This window comes from Triticum dicoccoides, chromosome 3B (assembly GCF_002162155.2).
Source record: "Triticum dicoccoides isolate Atlit2015 ecotype Zavitan chromosome 3B, WEW_v2.0, whole genome shotgun sequence".
NCBI classification, from domain to species: domain Eukaryota; kingdom Viridiplantae; phylum Streptophyta; class Magnoliopsida; order Poales; family Poaceae; genus Triticum; species Triticum dicoccoides.
Genome location: NC_041385.1, coordinates 851,339,030 through 851,358,216, shown reverse-complemented (window position 1 = coordinate 851,358,216; position 19,187 = coordinate 851,339,030). Strand labels below are relative to the sequence as shown.

General features: G+C 44.0%; 1 protein-coding gene across 3 annotated transcripts; it reads left to right on the top strand.

Annotated features, from left to right (window-relative positions):
* The first annotated feature begins 1,343 nt into the window (after positions 1-1,343).
* Positions 1,344-8,066, top strand: LOC119278948 (serine protease Do-like HtrB). Of its 3 annotated transcripts, none has more exons than XM_037560347.1 (10): positions 1,344-1,768; positions 1,969-2,330; positions 2,598-2,882; positions 3,711-3,821; positions 4,102-4,219; positions 4,303-4,395; positions 5,701-5,769; positions 5,886-5,985; positions 7,059-7,103; positions 7,613-8,064. In XM_037560347.1, the coding sequence occupies exons 4-9, from the start codon at positions 3,799-3,801 to the stop codon at positions 7,070-7,072; spliced, it is 417 nt and encodes a 138-aa protein (XP_037416244.1). In that variant the 5' UTR covers positions 1,344-1,768; positions 1,969-2,330; positions 2,598-2,882; positions 3,711-3,798; the 3' UTR covers positions 7,073-7,103; positions 7,613-8,064. The 3 variants fall into 3 exon arrangements, with proteins under 3 accessions (XP_037416244.1, XP_037416243.1, XP_037416241.1); XM_037560346.1 differs by having other exon boundaries at positions 2,974-3,821; XM_037560344.1 differs by lacking the exon at positions 3,711-3,821 and having other exon boundaries at positions 7,613-8,066.
* The last annotated feature ends 11,121 nt before the right edge of the window (positions 8,067-19,187 follow it).

Sequence of the window (19,187 nt, the reverse complement as noted above, 5' to 3'; positions counted from 1 at the left end):
TGTTCGAGTGCGTGACTTTTGTGCCAAATTTTGTGGTCATCGCACACTCGAACAACTTCCATTCGAAAATAAAGTATCATTTTTTATTTTACTGTTCAACCAAGAGAGTAGATGAGCTCGGCAGCTATTCCGCCGCTTTTCCTACACCTGTTGCTTCTTCTGCGACTCCATGTATAAATTACATTTCTTTACCTTTTACATCAGCAATATTCAGATTATAAATTCACATATTTTATTAAAATGTTCTAACTTCTCCTAAAAAAACTTGACGGCAAAAGAATTTGTAGTCTAAGTTTTACACTATAGTATCGTCATTTCTTTTTTTCGAGGAGATCTAAGGTAGGCAGGCCCGCGGGCCGGAAGGATTGACACAGCCATCACGCATGGGCTAGGCAAGAAACTCTGCGCGATTTTGGGCGGCGGTCCTGGCCTTGGGGGCCATGTCAGAGTTCTCCCGCATGCGTCGGCGCGTCTTGTTGCCCATCCGTCGGGCGATGGCCAGTATTTGTGTGCCCTGGCCGCTGCTTCCATGAGCCGGCGGCTAGTCCACGGGATGGTGCTACAGGTGGATCCGATATGGGCCTGCAACCATTATGCTAGGTGGTGGCGCGGATGTCGCGGTCTCCGGCGGCGTCGTGTCGTGCACATGGTGGATGTTGTCGCCGTTGCTCCGTCCCCATGGGCGTGGACCTGCGTTCTCCGACGTTCATGTCTCACCGGCGTTCTACCGTAGCGGCTTCAGCCCAAATGCTTAAAAAGCTGTGTCCTTTCCGGTTTTCTTGGCTCGTTGGCATCTTGGCGGCTCCGGCATCATCGGTCCAGACCTGCATCTCTCCAGGTCCTGTCTTGCTGAGGCTGCGGCCGCCCTCGCATCCCGTGTGCTAGCTCTCTACACCTCGTCGTCGCCTCTCCGACCACGACTGCCACCCCCCGCTAGCTCTCCGACCACAACTTCAGGGGGTGGCTGTCCATCAAAAAGTATCGTCGTTTCTTTTTTTCAAGGAGTTCTTAGCAGGACAGCTTGTTAAGGTAGGAGGGCCCGCGGGCCGGAAGCATTGACAAGCCATCACGCATGGGCCACGCAAGAAGCCCTGCGCGGCCCAGATACAGACAAGTGTTCGTCTGTCGTCGAGGCGCCGCATTTTTCAGAGCAGAGCAGAGAGTGAGTCGGAGCGGCCGCGTTCGCGGCGGCGGCGGCGGAATACGGCGGCTCCCGGAGTAAGAGCGTGGTCAAGGATTCGGCTTCGACTGACGTTTAGGCTTCTCGCCCGTCTCTATCCCTTCTCCATCTCGTCCTTGGACCGCCGACCGTCCTAATTCTGGATCCAAGAAAACCAGGTGGAGGGGAAGAATGCCGTCGACGGAGTCTCTGGAATCCAGGGCAACCCGTCCGCTCCGCCACGGAAGCACCGCAGCCACGCCGGGGCCGGGGCTGGGGGTGACGACCCGGTCGAGGGCGCGCGCGCAGCAGGAATCCCAATCCCAATATGCCGCAAGGGCCAAGCTCCGCGAGGCGGATGGGTGCAAGAAGAGGGCCAAGCTTGATGGGACCAGCCAGCCGGAGAGCTCCAAGAAAGGGAAACCGTCCTCGACTACAGCCAAGATAGTCAAAGTTCGGGTTGGGGGGACGAGGATGATGATGGCTCTTCCTCTGCGTTCAGCTCTCCAATTCGCGTGCCCGTGCCTGAAGATTACATGCCTTCAAACGGCGACAGTGAGATGGCCAAGGCGAATCGGGCTGCGAATCAGGCCTTCGGACGGAAAATATGTTTGTGCCACTCCATCTCTCGTCATATTTCCAAGTTTCTCTTCTCTGCTCATCACATACCATCTAATCTAACCAACAAAACAGAGTATTTCAGGTCCAAATATCTGAATATACATCTCCAAATTGTAGTGCAATGCTGCATAAATCCTTCTTTTTTATTGATACTGGTGTTTACTTTGCGTGTGTTGGTCTTCTTGTAGTTCGGCAGATGGAGTTGCCCACGCTTTTTGAAGATATGCCTCCAAGTTGTCTGGTTGATGATCCAACGCTTCTTCACATCCGTGAACCTGCAAGGAAGACGGTGCTTCGTGCTGCTCAATTCGTTGTTGGGGTTTCATCCTCGATAGGTACTGTAACACCATCCGGTTTCTTTTATTTTGCTACTATATATATCCATGGATTTGCAGATGGTGAGCCGCTAGCGCGGTGCTCTGGTTTCTGGATTGATTTTGATAATGAGAACAAAACCGGTACTGTTGTGACGACTGCACTTGTGATTCGCACAAGGCACACATCCAAAGGTGCTTGGCATTGCAAAGATCAGTATGCTTGTGATGCTAAGGTGAGCTGATAGGCAAATGCATTTTCTATTCATCTGCCTCGCCAGTGTTCTGGTTGACTTTGCATCTAGTCTAACCTAACTTTGTTCCATCTTAAGTTATATCAAATAACTCTCTACTATGGTTTCATGTATCATCGCTAGTTGCAATTTACACGTATTATTATGTTTACTTGTCTAGAAACTTTTTTTTACAAGTTCTGTCCAATGGATTGTTATGGTGTGCAGATGGTCTCTTTAGTAATCATTCTCTTACAAATGTCTTTTTAGGTTTATGTTGACTTGCGGGGTTACAAGGGTTACATCATGGCAGAGGGCCGCCTGCTCTACTACCAGAAGCACTATAATCTTGCTTTCTTCAGGGTGAGAGTGGATTCATCTGTTCAGTTACCCTCTTTTAGTGATAAAGTGAAAAGTGCTCAAGACATTTTTGAGCTTGGAAGAGATGACTGTTTCAATCTACTCATAAATCATGGTAGAGTGGAATATTCAAATCCATCCAGGGATGAGCGGTATCACCACATGTACATTCAAGGTCCACAACGAGATTGTATGGTAAACATATACTCCACTCGAGTTGTATCTGGTGTATTTTTAATGCTTTATTTGAATGTAACTTCTAATATTATCAATTCAAATGTTGTAGCATGATCTAGGAGGTCCTGTTATTGACTTAGATGGGAAGGTTGTGGGAATGATCGGCAGTTGTTCAGGAGGGTCTTTTATACCTTCTTCAGTTTTACTCAAGTGCTTTCATCTATAGAGGAACTTCCAATATGTTTCCTTTTCAGCTCTATTCTACTCTCGAGATGATTTATTCCTTTGCTTATTTCTTATTCTAAGAAGAAGAATAAGTTCGGAAAACTGCATTTGGAGTTGTCTGTTTTATCTCTTTTGCTTCTATTTTCCCATTCATTTTCTCTCTTCATGTTTTACAATTGCTATATTTGAACCCATAAATATTTATGTAGTAAAATCATGTATAAGTAAGGCTAGGGACATAACCTTGATGAGTCCTAGGTTGTCATATTATATGTTTACAATGAGTATGTTTGAATAGATTTCTGTTAAATAACACATATAGCAAATATCATGTACAAGTGAGGCTAGGGGTTGAATCTTGATGAGGCGTAAGTGGAAAGAATCAAAGCAGAACCACACCAACCAAGATTGTGAATGATTCATCATGAAATCTTTATGGAGGAAATGGGTGGTTAACACTCTATTGGCTTTCATGTGTTATCGTTACTCCTTTTATGTCTCATTATGTTTTGTTTTGGACATTTATATGGACTTCAAGGTTACACTTTGATAAAAAAAACGAGTATTTATTATGCAAGTATATTTTAAGGTGATCTCATTTTTCTCGATATTGATGCCTAGATCTTAAAATGCTGAGTGGCACGCATTCCAGAAGGCCACACACATAAAATTAGGTGGAAAGCCATGTTTCCTCTTAATTTCGATATCCATGTACCGCAATCATATTTCTAGGTATGTGGTGTATCTACTCTAAGATGTAAAGGACAAAGGTTTTCTGATAACTTTATTGGTGTTGATTCTAACAAAATATGTTTCTTATTTTTATATAAGGTCATGGCATGTCCTCTTTGAGCTTCTTAGAATTCTATTTATGTCAAATTATTTTCTCTAGTGTGGTATTGGCTATTTATAAACATGTCGGGTAGATGGTTTTATCCAGAATTGTTCATTTAGAAAGCCTTATCTGCTTATGGTTACGTAATTGAAATGTATTTGATTTTTTTTTCTACAGGCACATACCTCGACCCCACCTTAGATTGAAATTTAATGCCATCAGCCTTTTAAACCCTGCTCATGTTGAGCATATATTGGTCGAGTGTGAGATTGATGAAGGTCTTATTGTTACGGAGGTAGATATTGTTTGTTGTTGCTTTCGTAAGTCTGCTTGTTTGGTCGTTCATACTAAGGATTAGTTATTGCAATTCAACCTCAGGTGTGTGAGGACTCTCCTGCCGAAAAATGTGGAATTCGAAACGGGGATGTTATTGAATGTCTCAATGGAAAACGCGTTTCTACTACTGTGGAGGTTAGTGCATTATATGTTTATTATTGTTAGGTTTAAGTAGAATGAATAGATATATGATATTTACATGACATTTGCATTCTACTATCATTGTTTCAGAATACATGTCTTTAGCCTCTCCATTTTTATTCAAAATATTTTTCCCTCCAATTCCTATTCAGTTTAAGCCACTTTGTTCCTATATTGCCCTTCATTGATTTCACCATGAAAAGGACTAATTAACTCTTGTTGATGCTTGCGCTTCCCAATTAACACTTTTTGTGCTTGAGTGCCTTGCTTTGCGATGCAAAAGAGGTAACTTAGTGTCTTTGTTTGGAAAAAATCAAGACTGCACGAAAACTTACCGGACGGAGCAAACGCACGCTGTAATCCATAACACCCAATGCTGCTCAAAGCCCATCTTATTCAGAACTACCTCCAAGAACAAAAATCAACTTTCATATGCCTTGTCAGATCAAACTTTTAAGTAGAGCAGTTGTCATCAGGTTTCTTGCACTGTTGGATTGGATAACATGAAAGCACTTAGTCAATGGACATGATGGCATTATCCAAATCATCCGCCCGTGTACGAAGCACTAAGCTTTAGAGTTAAGCTTCAAGAGAATCATGCAATGGATTAAGCATTCGGCCACAACTTTGTAAATCACATCACATGGTTAATAGGTCTGAAATCTGTGAGTTCTTTCTGGTTAATTACCTTTTAAGAAAGGCAATAACTGTGTTGTCTAACCCAGCCAGCATAATCCCTGATCTGAAGAATTCCTTGGCTGCATTGATAACATTTTCTCTCAGTGTGTCTCACTTCCTTTGGAAAATCTCGCTGGAAGGACTGGGTGTCTTGACGGGACCTATTTCAAACAGAGCATCATGTATTTCGCCATCACCCAATTCTCTTTACAAGGACGTGTTCATATACTCCTTGACTTTGTGCTCAAAGAGTGCTAGCAGCTGATTGCGTTTCACATCAGGGTCTTTGGTGTACATCACCTTGAAGAAATCTGAGACCAGCTGTTCAGATGTTTCTGCATTGGCCACCCAATTCCCATTTGCATCTTTCAGTTTCTTGATCCTATCTCTCTTCATGGAGTTACTTGGTCTCTGGTTTCCTTCTCTCAGACACTGTCGTCAACATCACCTGAAACTTTCTTGATACCGTTTGCTGGAAATATTGACATTTCACTCACAATTAATTTTTATGCCAGCTCACACTTAATCTTGTGCGCAACTCTAAAATGTCATCTATTTTCAATTGTTGGGAGTATTACTTTATGCTATTCTTCTCTTTAAATTATTGCTGCTGTTTATCAGTTGGAAAACATGTTGCTGAGCATAATGGAGAACATTGGAGATAACATTAATTCTGATCTGGATTTGGAGGTAAACTTACTATTTTATTTTAATAGTAATTTACTTGATATGTTCATTCGTGCTTTATACAGAACTGTTATTAGCACAATTTTGTCACTAAGAAATATGTCTCGTTGGCTTTACAGATTCAGGTATACTTCACGCGTACAGAACTTCGGAGAATCAAAGTACTAACGGTGAATGTATCTGAAGACGGTGAATATTGTGAACCATATTATGCAACACGTATGCATTTTGTCTCAGCCAAGTCTTATTTAAAGATGACCTATATTGTATGTTCCATGTTTCAAGTACATCTTTGTCATTAACTACTTGAGATAATCCCATTCAACCCGATCATATGCTTTGGTATTATTAAATCTTTGATAGCACAAGCTCCGGATATGCCATGACAACATTATCGGAATTAACGTGATTGGCACTAATGCACTCTGTTCCTCCTCATTTAATATCATCCAGAATCGGCCAGTATATCTGTATGAGCTTTCTAACAGATCTTACATTTACATTGCACAAAGTAATTTACTGAAATTGAGTAAGAGACAGAGGATGTTTTTACCTTTGGGATGAGGACCTACGCTCCTCTATCACCTCTTGCGGCACGAGAACACCATCTAGAAAGCCAAGAACTTCCTTAGTGATGGTGTCACCAATTAGGTACCAGTGCTCTTGGTAAAGCCTACTGTAAAACCATCAATGCCCGCGATCTGTTGGGGCCCATCATAAACAGAACCTTTTTCACCTCATCTGCTGAGAACAGATGTTAGAGTACGTAATGGGCCTAATGGGCCCATTAGTCTTAGGGTTAATTAGAGATAAGGGTCGCTTGCTTAGGGGTCAAGTAAGCTTGCTTGGGAGTCAAGTAAACCTCTCTATATAAAGAGAGGAGATGTATCAATCTAATCAAGCAAGAATTAAGAAGGAAATCTCTTCCCTCTTGCCCGGCCGTGGGCAAAAAGGCCCCCGGCTGGCCTTCTCACGCCCTCCTTCTAGCAGCACCATAACAACAGAGCACACTGAAAGGCATTCATATCAGCCGTGAATTTTCTCGGGATGTACTGGATCACCAACTATGGATGAAGATCAGCTTGGAAAAGGTTACTGTAGAAATAAGTTGCCATAGCTTGCAGATTTTCTTGAGCAGTTGCCAAACTATCATCCTCCTACATCAGAGAAACAATGTGCATAGAAAACTATATTTATATGTGTAGTTGACTTCATTTACATGGATATAAAGACTTGCTTTATTTTTGAACTTTGTAAAACTGTTGCTTCAACTGAGTTTTATTTATTTGTAGCTCCCCGCTGGTAACTTGACGCAGCACTTCACCAAGTGAGCCCAGGCAAGTGACAATTGATTTCTTTGCATTTTTATTGTGGTGTGAAGTATTTGTTTCGTCCTGTGATGTTTGAACAATAAACAGGAAGGAGGTCATCTTTTAAATGGAAAAATAGATGGTTTGTCAAATCCCTATACTCTACCTGTGTCCGTCAAATGCCTAGTCTTTTGGGAGACACTCAAATTATTAGTATTTCTTATATTCCTCTAGATATTCCCTAGATCGCCATTGTATGGACCAAAAGTTAAAACAAGGGTGACATATTTGGCGAAAATGCCCACCTGGTGCAAATTAAAGACCAATTGGATGTGTAGCAGTGTGAAATAGTTATTTTGCTATGACCATATAGGATTTTAAATGTTGTTATGCACAAAAACGCTCTCTAGCTCTCTAGTTTTAAAAATATTTGAGGTGAGATTTTGAAAAACACTTGTTGAATATTTTTGATGGAGTACCATGCAAGAGTACTGTAGTGTAAATTTCCTCCCTTACATTGTGTGCTCTTTTTACAGCAATATAGTGTGTACTTTTTCTTTGACGGGTCAGACGAATTGCAATGGAGCACCAGGAGGGAGAGGAGGAGGTAGCGGTTAATTGGACCTTTGTTTAGCATTTTGTAACAACACTACGAGTAGGGAATCCCCGAGTACTCCACGTGCGATGACGAAGCCTGCAGATACTGTGCAGCATGTCGCTAGTAGAGTTTTCAAGGCAGCAGGTGTATAAGGAAAGGTATTGCACTTGTTGCAACTCTAGAGTAGTAGTAGCCCTCATCATCTTAGCTTAGATGTCCGTCACTCGAGTGAGGAGTGAAGGAGGAGATGACCGGCGGCAGCAACGCTCATTACTAATTGTCCAATCGTCCCGCTGGAATTAACGTAATGTTGATTGATTGTATGTATGCCAAATTATTCATGCCAGACGAGGAAAAACTAGAACTGATGGCAAGTTGATTTCAGTTACCAAGAAAAATGTTTGGAATCGATGGCAACGAATAATGCGTGATCGATCGTATTAGACATGATTTTGTTTCCATTTGTGACTGATATGGAAACTTTTTCCCCTGGCGTCCTGGAGCGGAGAAGCTGCAATACCTATCTATACCTACCTAGTGCAGCATCTCTGCATGCCACTGAAAATTTCAATTGCTCAACATGCAAGTTGATGTTAAAGTTGAAGCGTGTTCAGGGGCTGGGCTTGAGAGCACTCTGTGGTACAGACTTTGACAGATCAGTCACCATCAGGTTGGCGCGTCCAACGTGAAACTATCCAACAAGAAATGCAGAGCGAAACGGAGTGACTTGTTCAAAATGCAGACCAGTGACGCGTCAGCTCTTGTGAGTTGTAGGGAGTAGGGATGGTGAACTGGATGATTTGCATCAGGTTCATCTAAATCTCCAGAACACTAGGGATCATGGCAACTGACTGCAAACCATCATGTAGATAGATGAGAAATCACCAACATGCTATAACCATCCACTTGCAACAACACTACAACAGAACAAATAGGTGAGCTGTGACACCCAGCAACGCCAGTAAGCACTGTGACATCCATGTTCCGTAGTGGATAGGTTTATATTCCATCCATGTGTCACTTAAACCAGGAACTGACACAGGCAACCTGGCGTTGGTTCACATAACACTTCACTTTTGCTGCATGTTGCAGCAAAACAGAACGAGTCAAAAAAGAAATCAGTATCACAAGTTCACTGTATTGAAATACAAAATATTCCATCTTTTGGTTATGACATGAGCATGAAAAAGAAATCAAAGATTACAACGCCTGTAAGCCAACAGGCTATGACCTTCCATCCAAAACAACACTACTACGATCTATGGACTAATAGTACAGAAGAGATTGCAAATGCATAATTTCATGGTTGAGAAAAAAGTCATGCATTGTTGTTATTATTCCACAATGCACCTTCATATTGTCGTTGGCGTAGGTGCAAGACTCCCGGCATTCCCGGCGGTCGCATTACTTGGGCGGGGAGATGACTTGTGAAGTGCAATCAAAATCAGCATCTGCATGCAGAATAAGGATATTATCATAAAAAGCAAAGAGAGAAGAACATATCATAATTAAACTTTGTTGGATGAAAACAAAATATAACAAAGTAGAACAACTTAGGAAAAACATGTTTATATTATTTACTGTTTGGAAATGACATTTCAGAAAAACGGTAGTAGCGCTTATTTCCTGTCATTGTTTTCAGAATTATAACTCCCAAGCTAAACATGTCAAATTTCTTCGATATATAGCCACCAACTAAGTATTCTGGTGGCATGTACCCGCTGCATCATACCATCAGCATCAAACATACGATTAGTGCAATACAATCAAAATTATAGTAACTGGCCTAAACTATGATCATCAACTTACGGTGTTCCTTTGACGTTGATCATCTCCGTTCAACAAGTCCCGATAAACCAAGATCTCCAATCTTTCCATCGTGTTCTTATCCAGCAATACATTAGCAGGTTTTATGTCTAGATGATAAGTAGGTTTGTTTTGCAAAGTATGAAGGTGATTTAAACCCTTGGAAGTGCCTTAGTTGATTTGGTAACATGTGGGCCAGTCAAGATTACAAGGTTTATCTAGAAATGGAAAATGAGAAACATATAAAGCTATTGAATCATGTATATTAGTATATTAGCATGCAAATATGTACCATTGATATGATCCTTAATGTGTTTATCAAGGCTTCTGCCCCTGCATATATCCAAAGCATAGAATCCGCTCCATTATTTTAGCGCAAATTAGTTCCCATTGTAGGGTACATACTTATAACGTGATTCATAGCAGTAACGGAGCAACCGTACAATATTTTGATGATTGACCTTAGTAAGGTTACGGAATTCGTTGTCAAATGCACTTTCATCGAGTCCTTGGAACTGATGATTCTTCTTCACAACGATCTCCTCTCCCTTATACACCCCCTGTCATGTTAACTTGTTATTATGGCCATGGGTTTGTAGTCGGCATTTGATAAGTGCAGAATATAATGTACTAAACTAGGATATACCAATATTTAATTAGGGGGGGGGGGAGATTGACCCCCTTCCTCCATGATAAGGATGTAAGACCAATTTAACAAAAAAAAAATCTTCTAGTAGGAATATGTAAGATTTAAGTGTCCACTGATATGTTGATATACCTTGGCTCATAGAGACACTCTATCCTCCGCTGCTACATTAATAGTCAAACCACTGTATTCTGGCCAATCTGAAAGCCGTGAATTGATCCCGGCTAGTGGTTACATGTGTTGGAACATTGCAGAAAATAAAATTTTTTCCTACGGTTTCACCAAGGTCCATCTATGAGTTCATCTAAGCAACAAGTCATGGGAGAGAGATTGCATCTACATACCACTTTGTAGATCGCGAGCGGAAGCGTTCAAAAGAACGGGGTTGAAGTAGTCGTTCTCGTCGTGATCCTATCACCGGAGATCCTAGCGCCGAACGGACGGCACCTCCGCGTTCAACACACGTACGGAGCGGATGACGTCTCCTCCTTCTTGATCCAGCAAGGGGGAAGGAGAGGTTGAGGAAGATGGCTCCAGCAGCAGCACGACGGCGTGATGATGGTGGAGAGGCAGTACTCCGACAGGGCTTCGCCAAGCACTCAACGGAGGAGGAGAGGTGTTGGGGAGGGGAGGGGCTGCGCCTTCAAGTGTGTTGCAGCCCTCCCCTCGCCCCTCTATTTATAGGGGAAGGGAGAAGGGGGGCCGGCCCCTCTAGATGGGATCTAGAGGGGGGACGGCGGCCAAGGGGAGGGGGCTTGCCCCCCAAGCAAGGGGGGCGCCCCCCCTCAGGGTTTCCCCCAACCCTAGGCGCATGGGCCCTAGGGGGGAGTGGTGCCCCAGCCCACTTTGGGCTGGATCCCTTCCTCATACAGCCCATAAGGCCCTCCGGGAGAGGTGGCCCCTCCTGGTGGACCCCCGTAACCCCTCCGGTGGCCCCGGTACAATACCGATATGCCCCTGAACCTTTCCGGTGACCGTATGATGACTTCCCATATATAAATCTTTACCTCCGGACCATTCCGGAACTCCTCGTGACGTCCGAGATCTCATCCGGGACTCCGAACAACATTCGGTAATCACATACAAGGCTTCCTAATAACCCTAGCGTCACCGAACCTTAAGTGTGTAGACCCTACGGGTTCGGGAGACACGTAGACATGACCGAGACGGCTCTCGGGCAATAACCAACAGCGGGATCTGGATACCCATGTTGGCTCCCACATGCTCCTCGATGATCTCATCGGATGAACCACGATGTCGAGGATTCAAGCAACCCCGTATACAATTCCCTTTGTCAATCGGTATGTTACTTGCCCGAGATTCGATCGTCGGTATCCCAATACCTCGTTCAATCTCGTTACCGGCAAGTCACTTTACTCGTACCATAATGCATGATCCCGTGACCAGACACTTGGTCACTTTGAGCTCATTATGATGATGCACTACCGAGTGGGCCCAGTGATACCTCTCCGTAATACGGAGTGACAAATCCCAGTCTCGATCCGTGTCAGCCCAACAGACACTTTCGGAGATACCTGTAGTGTACCTTTATAGTCACCCGGTTACATTGTGTCCTTTGGTACACCCAAAGCACTCCTACGGTATCCGGGAGTTACACGATCTCATGGTCTAAGGAAAAGATACTTGACATTGGAAAAGCTCTAGCAAAACGAACTACACGATCTTGTGCTATGCTTAGGATTGGGTCTTGTCCATCACATCATTCTCCTAATGATGTGATCCCGTTATCATTGACATCCAATGTCCATAGTCAGGAAACCATGACTATCTATTGATCAACGAGCTAGTCAACTAGAGGCTCACTAGGGACATATTGTGGTCTATGTATTCACACATGTATTACGATTTCCGGATAATACAATTATAGCATGAATAAAAGACAATTATCACGAACAAGGAAATATAATAATAATCCTTTTATTATTGCCTCTAGGGCATATTTCCAACAGTCTCTCACTTGCACTAGAGTCAATAATCTAGTTACATTGTGATGAACCGAACACCCATAGAGTTCTGGTGTTGATCATGTTTTGCTCGCGGAAGATGTTTAGTCAACGGATCTGCGACATTCAGACCCGTATGCACTTTGCAAATTTCTATGTCTCCATCTTGAACATTTTCACGGATGGAGTTGAAGCGACGCTTGATGTGCCTGGTCTTCTTGTGAAACCTGGGCTCCTTGGCAAGTGCAATAGCTCCAGTGTTGTCACAGAAGAGTATGATCGGCCCCGACGCATTGGGTATGACTCCTAGGTCGGTGATGAACTCCTTCATCCAAATTGCTTCATGCGCTGCCTCCGAGGCTGCCATGTACTCCGCTTCACATGTAGATCCCGCCACGACGCTCTGCTTGCAGCTGCACCAGCTTACTGCTCCACCATTCAACATATACACGTATCCGGTTTGTGACTTAGAGTCATCCAGATCTGTGTCGAAGCTAGCGTCGACGTAACCCTTTACGACGAGCTCTTCGTCACCTCCATAAACGAGAAACATGTCCTTTGTCCTTTTCAGGTACTTCAGGATATTCTTGACCGCTGTCCAGTGTTCCTTGCCAGGATTACTTTGGTACCTTCCTACCAAACTTACGGCAAGGTTTACATCAGGTCTGGTACACAGCATGACATACATAATAGATCCTATGGCCGAGGCATAGGGGATGACGCTCATCTCTTCTTTATCTTTTGCCGTGGTCGGGCATTGAGCCGAGCTCAATCTCACACCTTGCAGTACAGGCAAGAACCCTTTCTTGGACTGATCCATTTTGAACTTTTTCAAAATCTTATCAAGGTATGTGCTTTGTGAAAGACCTATGAGGCGTCTCGATCTATCTCTATAGATCTTGATGCCCATTATATAAGCAGCTTCTCCAAGGTCCTTCATTGAAAAACTTTTATTCAAGTAGGCCTTAATGCTGTCCAAGAGTTATATATCATTACCCATCAAAAATATGTCATCTACATATAATATGAGAAATGCTACAGAGCTCCCACTCACTTTCTTGTAAACGCAGGCTTCTCCATAAGTCTGCATAAACCCAAACGCTTTGATCATCTCATCAAAGCGAATGTTCCAACTCCGAGATGCTTGCACCAGCCCATAAATGGATCGCTGGAGCTTGCATACTTTGTTAGCATTTTTAGGATCGACAAAACCTTCCGGCTGCATCATATACAACTCTTCCTTAAGATAACCGTTAAGGAATGCTGTTTTGGTGTCCATCTGCCATATCTCATAATCATAGTATGTGGCAATTGCTAACATGATTTGGACGGACTTAAGCTTCGCTACGGGAGAGAAAGTCTCATCGTAGTCAATCCCTTGAACTTGTCGATAACCCTTAGCGACAAGTCGAGCTTTATAGATGGTAACATTACCATCCGCGTCCGTCTTCTTCTTAAAGATTCATTTGTTTTCTATCGCTCGACGATCATCGGACAAGTCTGTCAAAGTCCATACTTTGTTTTCATACATGGATCCTATCTCGGATTGCATGGCTTCAAGCCATTTGTTGGAATCTGTCCCGCCATCGCTTCTTCATAGTTCGAAGGTTCACCGTTGTCTAACAACATGATTTCCAGCACAGGGTTGCCGTACCACTCTGGTGCGAAACGTGTCCTAGTAGACCTACGAAGTTCAGTAGCAACTTGATCCGAAGTACCCTGATCATCATCATTAATTTCCTCTCCAGTCAGTGTAGGCACCACAGGAACATTTTTCTGAGCTGTACTACTTTGTGGTTCAAGAGGTAATACTTCATCGAGTTCTACTTTCCTCCCACTTACTCCTTTCGAGAGAAACTCTTTTTCCAGAAAGGATCCGTTCTTGGCAACAAAGATCTTGCCTTCGGATCTAAGGTAGAAGGTATACCCAATGGTTTCCTTAGGGTATCCTATGAAGACGCATTTTTCCGACTTGGATTCGAGCTTTTCAGGTTGAAGTTTCTTGACATAAGCATCGCATCCCCAAAATTTTAGAAACGACAGCTTAGGTTTCTTTCCAAACCATAATTCATACGGTGTCGTCTCAACGGATTTAGACGGTGCCCTGTTTAAAGTGAATGTAGCTGTCTCTAGTGCGTATCCCCAAAATGATAGCGGTAAATCGGTAAGAGACATCATAGATCGCACCATATCCAATAGAGTGCGATTACGACGTTCAGACACACCGTTACGCTGAGGTGTTCCAGGCGGCGTGAGTTGTGAAACGATTCCACATTTCCTCAAGTGTGTACCAAATTTGTGACTTAAATATTCTCCTCCACGATCTGATCGTAAGAACTTTATTTTTCGGTCACGTTGATTCTCTACCTCATTCTGAAATTCCTTGAACTTTTCAAAGGTCTCAGACTTGTGTTTCATCAAGTAGACATACCCATATCTACTTAAGTCATCTGTGAGAGTGAGAACATAACGATATCCTCCACGAGCCTCAACGCTCATCGGACTGCACACATCGGTATGTATGATTTCCAATAAGTTGGTTGCTCGCTCCATTGTCCCGGAGAATGGAGTCTTGGTCATTTTGCCCATGAGGCATGGTTCGCATGTGTCAAATGATTCATAATCGAGAGACTCTAAAAGTCCATCAGAATGGAGCTTCTTCATGCGCTTGACACCAATGTGACCAAGGCGGCAGTGCCACAAGTATGTGGGACTATCGTTATCAACCTTACTTCTTTTGGTATTCACACTATGAATATGTGTAATATTACGTTCGAGATTCATTAAGAATAAACCATTGACCATCGGAGCATGATCATAAAACATGTCTCTCATATAAATAGAACAACCATTATTCTCGGATTTAAATGAGTAGCCATCTTGCATTAAACGAGATCCTGATACAATGTTCATGCTCAAACTTGGCACTAAATAACAATTATTGAGGTTTAAAACTAATCCCGTAGGTAAATGTAGAGGCAGCGTGCCGACGGCGATCACATCGACCTTGGAACCATTCCCGACGCGCATCGTCACCTCGTCCTTCGCCAGTCTCTGTTTATTCCGCAGCTCCTGCTGTGAGTTACAAATATGAGCAACGGCACCAGTATCAAATACCCAGGAGTTACTACGAGTACTGGTAAGGTACACATCAATTACATGTATATCAAATATACCTTTAGTGTTGCCGGCCTTCTTGTCCGCTAAGTATTTGGGGCAGTTCCGCTTTCAGTGGCCCTTCCCTTTGCAATAAAAGCACTCTGTCTCAGGCTTGGGTCCATTGTTTGACTTCTTCCCGGCAACTTGCTTATCGTGCGCGTCAACATCTTTGCCGTCCTTCTTGAAGTTCTTCTTACCCTTGCCCTTTTTGAACTTAGTGGTATTATTAACCATCAACACTTGATGTTCTTTCTTGATTTCAACCTCTGCTAACTTCAGCATTGAGAATACTTCGGGAATGGTCTTCACCATCCCCTGCATATTGTAGTTCATCACAAAGCTCTTGTAGCTTGGTGGGAGCGACTGAAGGATTCTATCAATGACCGCCTCGTCCGGGAGGTTTATGTCCAGCTGGGACAGGCGGTTGTGCAACCCAGACATTTTGAGAGTGTGCTCACTAACAGAACTGTTTTCCTCCATCTTACAACTATAGAACTTGTCGGAGACTTCATATCTCTCGACCCGGGCATGAGCTTGGAAAACCATTTTCAGCTCCTCGAACATCTCATATGCTCCGTGTTGCTCAAAACGCTTTTGGAGCCCCGGTTCTAAGCTGTAAAGCATGCCGCACTGAACGAGGGAGTAATCATCAGCACGAGACTGCCAAGCATTCATAATGTCTTGGTTCTCTGGGATGGGTGCATCACCTAGCGGTGCTTCTAGGACATATTGTTTCTTGGCTGCTATGAGGATGATCCTCAGGTTCCGGACCCAGTCCGAATAGTTGCTGCCAGCATCTTTCAGCTTGGTTTTCTCTAGGAACGCGTTGAAGTTCATGGTGACATTAGCGTTGGCCATTTGAATTACAAGACATTTTGCAAAGATTTTAGACTATTGTTCATGATAATAAAGTTCATCTAATCAAGTTATTTAATGAACTCCCACTCATATTTGACATCCCTCTAGTCATCTAAGTGTTACATGATCCGAGTCGACTAGGCCGTGTCCGATCATCACGTGAGACGGACTAGTCATCTTCGGTGAACATCTCCATGTTGATCGTATCTTCCATACGACTCATGTTGACCTTTCGGTCTCTTGTGTTCCGAGGCCATGTCTGTACATGCTAGGCTCGTCAAGTTAACCCTAAGTGTTTATGCATGTGTAAGACTGTCTTACACCCGTTGTATGTGAACGTAAGGATCTATCACACCCGATCATCACGTGGTGCTTCGAAACGATGAACTTTAGCAACGGTGCACAGTTAGGGGGAACACCTTTTTGAAATTATTATAAGGGATCATCTTATTTACTACCGTCGTTCTAAGTAAACAAGATGCATAAAACATAATAAACATCACATGCAATTATATAAAGTAGTGACATGATATGGCCAATATCATATAGCTCCTTTGATCTTCATCTTCGGGGCTCCATGATCATCTTGTCACCGGCATGACACCATGATCTCCATCATCATGATCTCCATCATCGTGTCTCCATGAAGTTGCTCGCCAACTATTACTTCTACTACTATGGCTAACACGTTTAGCAATAAAGTAAAGTAATTTACATGGCATTGAATCAATGACTCGCAGGTCATACAATAATTAAGACAACTCCTATGGCTCCTGCCGGTTGTCATACTCATCGACATGCAAGTCGTGATTCCTATTACAAGAACATGATCTCATACATCACAATATATCATTCATCATTCATCACAACCTCTGGCCATATCACATCACATGACAATTGCTGCAAAAACAAGTTAGATGTCCTCTAATTGTTGTTGCATCTTTTACGTGGCTGCAATTGGGTTCTAGCAAGAACGTTTTCTTACCTACGAATAACCACAACGTGATTTTGTCAACTTCTATTTACCCTTCATAAGGACCCTTTTCATCTAATCCGCTCCAACTAAAGTAGGAGAGACAGACACCCGCTAGCCACCTTATGCAACTAGTGCATGTCAGTCGGTGGAACCTGTCTAACGTAAGCGTACGTGTAAGGTCGGTCCGGGCCGCTTCATCCCACAATACCGCTGAAGCAAGAAAAGACTAGTAGCGGCAAGCAAGTTGACAAGATCTACGCCCACAACAAAATTGTGTTCTACTCGTGCAATACAGAACTACGCATAGACCTAGCTCATGATGCCACTGTTGGGGAACGTTGCAGAAAATAAAAAAAATTCCTACGGTTTCACCAAGATCCATCTATGAGTTCATCTAAGCAACGAGTCATGGGAGAGAGATTGCATCTACATACCACTTTGTAGATCGCGAGCGGAAGCGTTCAAAAGAACGGGGTTGAAGTAGTCGTTCTCGTCGTGATCCTATCACCGGATATCCTAGCGCCGAACGGACGGCACCTCCGCGTTCAACACACGTACGGAGCGGATGACGTCTCCTCCTTCTTGATCCAGCAAGGGGGAAGGAGAGGTTGAGGAAGATGGCTCCAGCAGCAGCACGACGGCGTGATGATGGTGGAGAGGCAGTACTCCGACAGAGCTTCGCCAAGCACTCAACGGAGGAGGAGAGGTGTTGGGGAGGGGAGGGGCTGCGCCTTCAAGTGTGTTGCAGCCCTACCCTCGCCCCTCTATTTATAGGGGAAGGGAGCAGGGGGGCCGGCCCCTCTAGATGGGATCTAGAGGGGGGACGGCGGCCAAGGGGAGGGGGCTTGCCCCCCAAGCAAGGGGGGCGCCCCCCTCAGGGTTTCCCCCAACCCTAGGCGCATGGGCCCTAGGGGGGAGTGGCGCCCCAACCCACTTTGGGCTGGATCCCTTCCTCATACAGACCATAAGGCCCTCCGGGAGAGGTGGCCCCTCCCGGTGGACCCCCGGAACCCCTCTGGTGGCCCCGGTACAATACCGATATGCCCCCGAACCTTTCCGGTGACCGTATGATGACTTCCCATATATAAATCTTTACCTCCGGACTATTCCGGAACTCCTCGTGACATCCGGGATCTCATCCGGGACTCCGAACAACATTCGGTAATCACATACAAGTCTTCCTAATAACCCTAGCGTCACCGAACCTTAAGTGTGTAGACCCTACGGGTTCGGGAGACACGTAGACATGACCGAGACAGCTCTCGGGCAATAACCAACAGTGGGATCTGGATACCCATGTTGGCTCCCACATGCTCCTCGATGATCTCATCGGATGAACCACGATGTCGAGGATTCAAGCAACCCCGTATACAATTCCCTTTGTCAATCGGTATGTTACTTGCCCGAGATTCGATCGTCGGTATCCCAATACCTCGTTCAATCTCGTTACCGGCAAGTCACTTTACTCGTACCGTAATGCATGATCCCGTGACCAGACACTTGGTCACTTTGAGCTCATTATGATGATGCACTACCGAGTGGGCCCAGTGATACCTCTCCATAATACGGAGTGACAAATCCCAGTCTCGATCCGTGTCAACCCAATAGACACTTTCGGAGATACCTGTAGTGTACCTTTATAGTCACCCAGTTACGTTGTGACGTTGGTACACCCAAAGCACTCCTACGGTATCCGGGAGTTACACGATCTCATGGTCTAAGGAAAAGATACTTGACATTGGAAAAGCTCTAGCAAAACGAACTACACGATCTTGTGCTATGCTTAGGATTGGGTCTTGTCCATCACATCATTTTCCTAATGATGTGATCCCGTTATCATTGACATCCAATGTCCATAATCAGGAAACCATGACTATCTATTGATGAACGAGCTAGTCAACTAGAGGCTCACTAGGGACATATTGTGGTCTATGTATTCACACGTGTATTACGATTTCCGGATAATACAATTATAGCATGAATAAAAGACAATTATCACGAACAAGGAAATATAATAATAATCCTTTTATTATTGCCTCTAGGGCATATTTCCAACAACATGGAATAAAACATACCCGTAATGCCCTCCTGTGTTGCGGAATAG

Excerpts from the sequence above, each read along its gene's own strand:
- LOC119278948 (XM_037560344.1), top strand. The coding sequence starts at position 2,800 with ATGGTAGAGTGGAATATTCAAATCCATCCAGGGATGAGCGGTATCACC. Across the intron at positions 2,883-4,101 it reads GTCCACAACGAGATTGTATG|GCACATACCTCGACCCCACC; the intron begins GTAAACATATAC and ends TTTTTTCTACAG. Across the intron at positions 4,396-5,700 it reads GCGTTTCTACTACTGTGGAG|TTGGAAAACATGTTGCTGAG; the intron begins GTTAGTGCATTA and ends GCTGTTTATCAG.